A 7320-nucleotide genomic window follows, 5' to 3' on the forward strand; every position below is an offset into this window, starting at 1 on the left:
GATTTCTATCCCGTCAATTATAAGTGTTTTCCAATTTATCTTTATCGTCAGTGAAAAACTTCTATGAGGCCGAGTAGGTCATGAGCTTAGTATCAACCTTACACAACCTGATTAATCTTTTTTTTTTCTTAATATGTTGTCTATTATCTTATGCCATGAGCTTACATGCATTTTGCAATAGATCTGGTTCCATTTTTTGATCAATTTTATCAAATCTACTTGTTCCTCTGAACAGATAACAAAATGAAATGGCGGCATCATCCAATTTTAACATTCAATAATTTGATCTCATTTCTGTTTGGTTCAGGATGACTCCAAAAGGGACAAATCAAGCAGATCAGGCCGTCAAGTTACAATGTCTAAACACAATATCTAAACGATGTTGTCAGGTAGCCGCCATGAAGTCTATCACTAGTTCATTATTTGAAAGTTTCCCAGATTTTGTCTTCAAAATTTGCTCAATGACTACTACCGTTGATTTGATACTTTACTATAAGTTTGTCAATGTCGCTTGGGTTTGATAACAATCTTAGGCCATAAATAATATAATTCTGTAAGAGAAAATAACTTCTCCCTTATTATCCCCCACATGAAATAGAAAAGAACTCTGCAGTTGTACTTCAACCAAGGAATGCAATCCTAAATAAACTATGTTCTCAATGATTTAAATCTAAAGCTTTTAGGAATCAAGATCCTTAATTAAATAGCCCTTGCGCGCACCGCACTCTCCGCAGCACCGACCGCGCCGGCGCTGACGCCACCTCCGCCTTTGTCTGGCGCGTCGGCATCTGCCACCGCCCTTACCTATCATGTATTGTACTGTATATAATATTGTGTTGCTTCCACGGTCTCTACGTATGTATCTACATGTGTATATATACTGGAGGGGAAGAACGTAGCATAAGGGTCTGTGTCGATGTGTTAGATTTTCTTAGAGGACACAGGTAAAAGTTGGATTTTTTGAATACAGAATAATGTCATGCTATCTGACTCCTCATGTACTGATCTCGTCCGGAAGTTGAGTCGACTAATGACGAGAGTCGGAGAGTTGGCAGTGAGAGAACTGGGGTTTGGGACCTGAAGATATACCATAGGCTTTTGGCCTTGGAGCGGAAAGGGAGAGATGGTGGTAAATGGTACCCATGGACCTGCTCACACCACAGATAGCTCACACAGGGGCATTAGAGCTAGAACTAGGGAAGAGATCCCTGACCAGGTACTTTGACGCTGAAGTTAGAAAGAGGCCGAGCAAAAAGCGTATGAGAAAATAGAACGATAGTAAATATGTGTGTGCGCGCATACTTGGCCAATGGAGAGTACCTTCCTTTTTATACCGTCTCTCATAACCTCCTCAATCATGAGACATCAAAGAATATAAGGTGTTAGGGTATGCTGGGTGATAGAGGATGATTCTACTTTATGTATATGACAGAGCATCAGAATATTCTCTGACGAATAACCGTTATTCTCTCACAAATAGTTGCAATTCTTTGACAATATTGTCCCTCTAGTGAAAATTTGACTGACACTAGGACTGACCATGAGTAAACTGGGAGATATGCTAATGAGAAGTGATATGAGCCCTAGGAGGCCGACCGATGTTGGGGATGACTGGAAATAAACTGAGAGCTGTGCACATGAAAAGTGATATGAGTCCTTAGAAGCCGACCGACGTTGGGGCCAACCAGGAATAGATTGGGGGTTGTGCCATAAGAAGTGATCTGATCCCTAAGAGGTCGGTTGGCACGGGGATCGACCGGGAATAGACTGGCTTGGACACGCATCTCTTGACACCCCCCTCCCACTATATGTCATATCACAAGCCTCCCCTCAAAGTTTAGTTGAACGAGATTTATGACCGACCTACTAGACTCTGGTCTTACCACTGTCCCTTAGGTCCGGTTCTATGACCGACCGACCATATACTGGGATATCTGCTTCTGAAGAATGGGAAACTAAGTCCCGAGAGACCCAATCAGTGATTTTATCCTATCGTCCTTATACTTGGAACCTCATCCCCGAAATGATAACCTGTGTTTTGGAAATCTGACTAGATTAACATTAAGAGTTGTCTTGCATATTTACTCTGCGTAGGAGGTAAGGACGTTGAGCCCTCTAAATTTGACCAGCATTATAATCGAGCCACTATATGAAGGAGGACGAGCACATGAGCAATGAAGATCCATATGTTTGACCGACTATATACTGAAAGTCATACTATAGTAGTGGAAGACTCTTTGGTACACCCGTTTGGGTCTAAGGTCATTCAGGTTTAATTTGCATGTCTTAACATTGAGCCCTCTAAGTTTGACCGGCTTTAAGAGCGCCTGACCATATGCTAAGGTTGTGCTCTAAAAATGGGGAATTAGATCCCCGAGTCCAGTTGAATATAAGTCCGACCAGCATTATAGCAGACCAGATATATATTAGGTGCCTGCCTAGGAGTGGAGCACTAAGTCTCTTGACTTCGATCGGCTCTTGACCGGGTCCAGTCATCCTTTTATTGAAGGTCTTAGTGCTAGATGGGGAGCGAAGTCCTATTGATAGTTACATGTTGATTTCTATCTCTCTTTGACTTTGACTACTATCTCACCTTAACTTTGACCACCATATTTTTCCTGAGCCTATTCATAATATCCGGTATCAATTGTATTGGAAGTGTACCTGTTTTTTCACCAGTTTGGCTGAAAAAGAATAACTTAAACTCTGATTGCGACTTTAATAATATTTAACTTTAACTCGCTTCAATATTTTACAACTTTATATTTGTATGCTATTTTTCACAATGTAAATTACCGTTTTGTATGCATTTCATTAACAATATAATTTTTGGTAAGTAAATCTCCTAGTATATGTAGTTGCTGCTGCATGGTTCATTGGATTCTTGAACGCCATTGTTCTGTGCAGAGTTTTTTCAAAAGAGATTATAATCTAATTTGCACTTCGATGTTTAAAGTGTAACGGGTCTATATCCGTGGGTCCGACACTAGGAAGACCATTAATATAACGGATTTATATTTTTTTTTTTAAGTGTAATGGGTGAATTGACAACTAGGTGTTCGATTCTTCAGTTTAATGACAAAAATTAAAATGAAATTGAAATATTTCCATCCTAAAAACTCAAATCAAATTGAAGAATTTTGACGATATGGAGCGACACCATCTCATGATCAAAACCGATTTGTTTATCGGATTCAATTAGGTCTCGGATAGCCTCAATTCACTTGTAATCATTTCGATTTAACCCAAACTCCAAACATTGCATAGGTTGGAGAACCGTTGCATAGCTAGCAGGGCTTTATAATAGTTTGTTTTTGGTTTTTCCTTGGGTCACGTTTTATTCTTTGCTTCGCTGCCTTTCTTTTATTTTTTGTTTATAAATTTTGCTTTAATTATGCATTGGCTAAATAATTTTGTTCTCCTTTTCATTTTCTTTATTTTAATAAAAATAAAATTTACTCTGCTGTTCTTTTCTTTTCGCGTGAGTAAAGTGAACTTAGAATTAAAATACTGCGTAGGGCTCAAAGTGCATGCAATTCATATTTTGTATAGTGAGGAATAAATAAAGTAATATATTGTGGCATATAAATAAAGTAATAAATAAAGTAATATATGAATATATATATATATCGACACTCACTCATGTGTCATTCATAAAAAGAAAAGATTTGGAAGAATAAAGCTCCCAAGTCACTTTGTTTAATTTAATATAAATCATTGTAATTTCTATTTTTTTTTAGTGTTGTCAATCGTACAAATTATGCTCAATCAACGTTTCTAAGTAAATCCAACAAGCGTATGCAAGCTCAAAAATAGGACGTGAATTTTCAACCTAAATCATTCTCCATTATCATCATCTTTCTTCCTAACCGCCGACTGCCGGAGATTGGCAGTATGGCGACGATGATGGCTATGAAGGTTGTGGACTTCGCCTCTCAGTCCATCATGGAAAAGCTAGAGAGGATGCTAGTGGAAGAAGCCGCGTTGCTGGCCGGAGTAGAAGATGATGTCCGGGACATAGTCGCTGAGCTCAGAAGCATTACCTCTTTCTTGACGGTCATGTCAACAAGGCGCAGTCTGGATGATCAACTCCAGAACTGGGTGCAGGAAGTGAGGGAGGTGGCCTACGATGCCGAAGACTCGATCGATGAGTTCGAGTGCCGTCTCCGATCCACGTCCTACGACGAGCGCGGAGTCAAAGGTTTTTTCATGCGCTTCTGTCGCTGCTTAAAGTCATTGAAAGCTCGCCATGACATCGCTTCCGCGCTCAAGAAATTGAAGGTTGAAGTAGAAGAGATCAGAAAGCGGCACGATCGATATTCCCACCCAAACGAAGCTGCAAGCTCTGGCACCGCCACCAGCTTGGACATGGCCGACAGCTACTCCGATCCACGGATCATCGGTCATTTTGTAGAGGAAGCTCAACTCGTGGGCATCAACCAGAGTAGAGATACGCTCATCGAGTGGGTGATGGACGAGAATTGTCTCGAGTTCACAGCGATTTCTCTGGTCGGATTCGGTGGTTTAGGAAAGACAACTTTGGCCAAGACAATCTATGACGATCCTATTATTGTCGGAGGCCACTTCCAATCTCGAGCTTGGATCGCGGTGTCACAAAATTACAACATCAGAGAACTTCTCAAAAAGATAATTCGGCAAATTTCAGTCAAGGAACAACAAGTCCGAGATGTTCTAGGGTGCCAAGATGCCAGTTTGAACACAGAACAACTTCTGAACATGATGGACGAGTCACAATTGGTGCAGACAGTCAGAGGATGTCTCCATGGAAAGAGGTATTTGGTGGCTTTCGATGACGTCTGGAGCACTGAAGCATGGGAAAGCTTGAGCATTGCACTACCACAAGGTAAAGAAGGAAGCAGGGTGATAGTGACCAGCCGCAGTGAGGCAGTGGCAAATGCATGTTGTTCGCGTAATCGTCAATTTATATTTAAAATCTCTCCTTTATCACCTGAACTATCTTGGGAGTTATTCTGTAGAAAAGTATTTGATGCACCTGACTATGGTTGTCCTCCGGAGCTTGAAAATGTCGGCAGAGAAATCGTGCAAAAGTGCGACGGACTGCCACTTGCGATTGTGACAGTAGGAGGTCTTCTGGCTTCCAAGCCGGATAAAATACTTGAGGAATGGAAAGACTTGCGCGACCATCTTGGCTTCGAGATAGAGAAGTCGAAGATCCATCGGATACTAGTTTTGAGTTACAATGACTTGCCTTACCATCTCAAGCCTTGCTTCTTGTTCTTAGGCATCTTCCCTGAGGATTATGAGATTCACCGGAAGCGCCTGATGAGACGGTGGATTGCCGAAGGGATTGTGAGTGGCGTAGGCGGCTTCGCCGCTGAGAAAGTCGCCGAGCGCTGCTTCAACCAATTGGTGAGTCGTAGTTTGATGCAGCCATCAAAATTCGACGATAATGGGACAGTGAAATCCTGCCGCGTCCATGACATGATGCTTGAGGTCATAATCTCGATATCGAGGAAGGAGAACTTTGTGGTGCTACTGAACGAGCGCCCACCGCGACATCAGAAGATAAGACGCTTATCGAGCCATGGTGGAAGCAGTGGGCTCGTGCCTGACACTGACCTGTCCCACCTCCGATCCTTCACTGCGTTCGGCAAGGATGTACCACTGAAGGATTACAGAAAGCAGAGGCTGTTGAGAGCAATTGACCTGGAAGTAAGTTCGAACTTGTTTGATCTCCACCCCAGGAGCTTTTCCAAGTTGTTTCTCCTGAAGTACCTGTCTCTAAGAGACTCTCCTATATCGGCGTTGCCAGATTCAGTAGGCGATTTGCAAAATCTAGAGTTTTTAGATATAAGAGGAACTTATATTGAAGAACTACCCAATACCATCGTCAAACTCCAAAAACTGGTCTATCTGCTCGGTGGTTTGAATCAGCAGCATCCTCCGGGCATGTTCACAATTCTACGCTTTGTTACTTTGTTTAAGTTAAAGTTCCCGAAAGGAATAAGAGAATTGAAAAGACTTCGCAAGTTGGGAATGACATATGCCGATGATGAGCAGTTGCTGCAGGAGATCGGTGAGCTTGCCGAGCTCGAGAAGCTCGCCATCTGTTTCGGCGATGATGATCTAGTAAGCGGAGTGCTGGAGGGGATCAGCGCCCTGCTTTCGAAGCTCAGTGGCAGCCTTCGATCCCTAACAATTTTTCATGCTGCGTACGGCGATCTGAAAAGGGCACTCGACGAGGTAGCTTCGCCGCCATTGCTGCTCTGCAAGCTCCAGATAGACGTCGTGCTCGGCGGATTGCCTGCCTGGTTTGCATCCCTGAAGCAGGTCGTCAAGATAACTCTGTTCAACACACGGCTGCAGCTCCAGGATCTGCAAGTCTTGAGAAATCTCCACGCTCTGGTCAAGCTGGTCCTAGGGTGTGAGTCTTTCGACAATGATGATGAGGATTTGATCTTCGATCGGGGAGGATTCACGCAACTCAAGTTGCTGGAAATTCAATCGCACTGTGTGAGTTTCGAAGAAGGTGCACTCCAAAACCTCGAAATCCTCAAACTGGCTGGTTATTTCCCTAATGAATACGGCGTGTATGGTATAGAACATCTGCATGGGCTCAGGGAGGTCCACGTTCATACTGGGAATGAAGATCTGGGAGAGATGGTCAAGAATATTGCAGTGTACCATGCAGCGCGTCCCAAATGTTTTGTGAAAATAGAGGAATCTCCTTCAGATATATGATTTCACGTTTTTACTCGGAGGAAACAGAGCTTTCTTATGGGATCAGGCAGGTGTGTACTGGTTCTTTGTTAATCTCTTCCATCGTGCATAATTCTGAAACTTGTTGTTCTGCTATTCAAATTGTGCTTTGTTATTCTCTTCCATGTTGCGTTGCTTGCTGGCGTTTGCATTTCTGAAGCAGTGTGTAATTTCCAAACATTTGTCTCTTAATAAATTCCTAGTCAAAATAAGCGTGGTTGTATTTGTATTCCATTGGTTTTATATACCATGCCTACTAATTAAGCTACTAACTAATACGAATGAATCTCATTCCTCTTTCTTTCTCTTCCAAAAAGAACCGTGTGAAGGCGCAAAGAGAGGGCAATACCTCTCAACCTCTAAACCACAGAAGAAGAGGAAGAGAGAAAAGAGATCGCGTGGAACAACAAGACAAAGACGTGCAAAAAGGAGAGCAAACACCAGGAAGGAGAAGAAGAAGAGAAAAGAAAAGAGTTACTATGGTTTAGCGACTTGCCTACTCCACAAAACGACCGAAGCTTTATTAGAATTCTCTCCACACAAGAGAATCACATCTAATGATTCTTGTGTTTTTAATGA

The 7320-nt window shown here is 42.3% G+C and overlaps 1 protein-coding gene across 1 annotated transcript; it reads left to right on the top strand.

Moving 5' to 3' along the window:
* The first annotated feature begins 3756 nt into the window (after positions 1–3756).
* Positions 3757–6964, top strand: LOC122045957 (disease resistance protein Pik-2-like). Its single transcript, XM_042606410.1, has one exon. The coding sequence runs from the start codon at positions 3895–3897 to the stop codon at positions 6721–6723; it is 2829 nt and encodes a 942-aa protein (XP_042462344.1). The 5' UTR covers positions 3757–3894; the 3' UTR covers positions 6724–6964.
* The last annotated feature ends 356 nt before the right edge of the window (positions 6965–7320 follow it).

Source organism: Zingiber officinale, chromosome 2B, assembly GCF_018446385.1.
Source record: "Zingiber officinale cultivar Zhangliang chromosome 2B, Zo_v1.1, whole genome shotgun sequence".
Classification (NCBI taxonomy): Eukaryota; Viridiplantae; Streptophyta; class Magnoliopsida; order Zingiberales; family Zingiberaceae; genus Zingiber; species Zingiber officinale.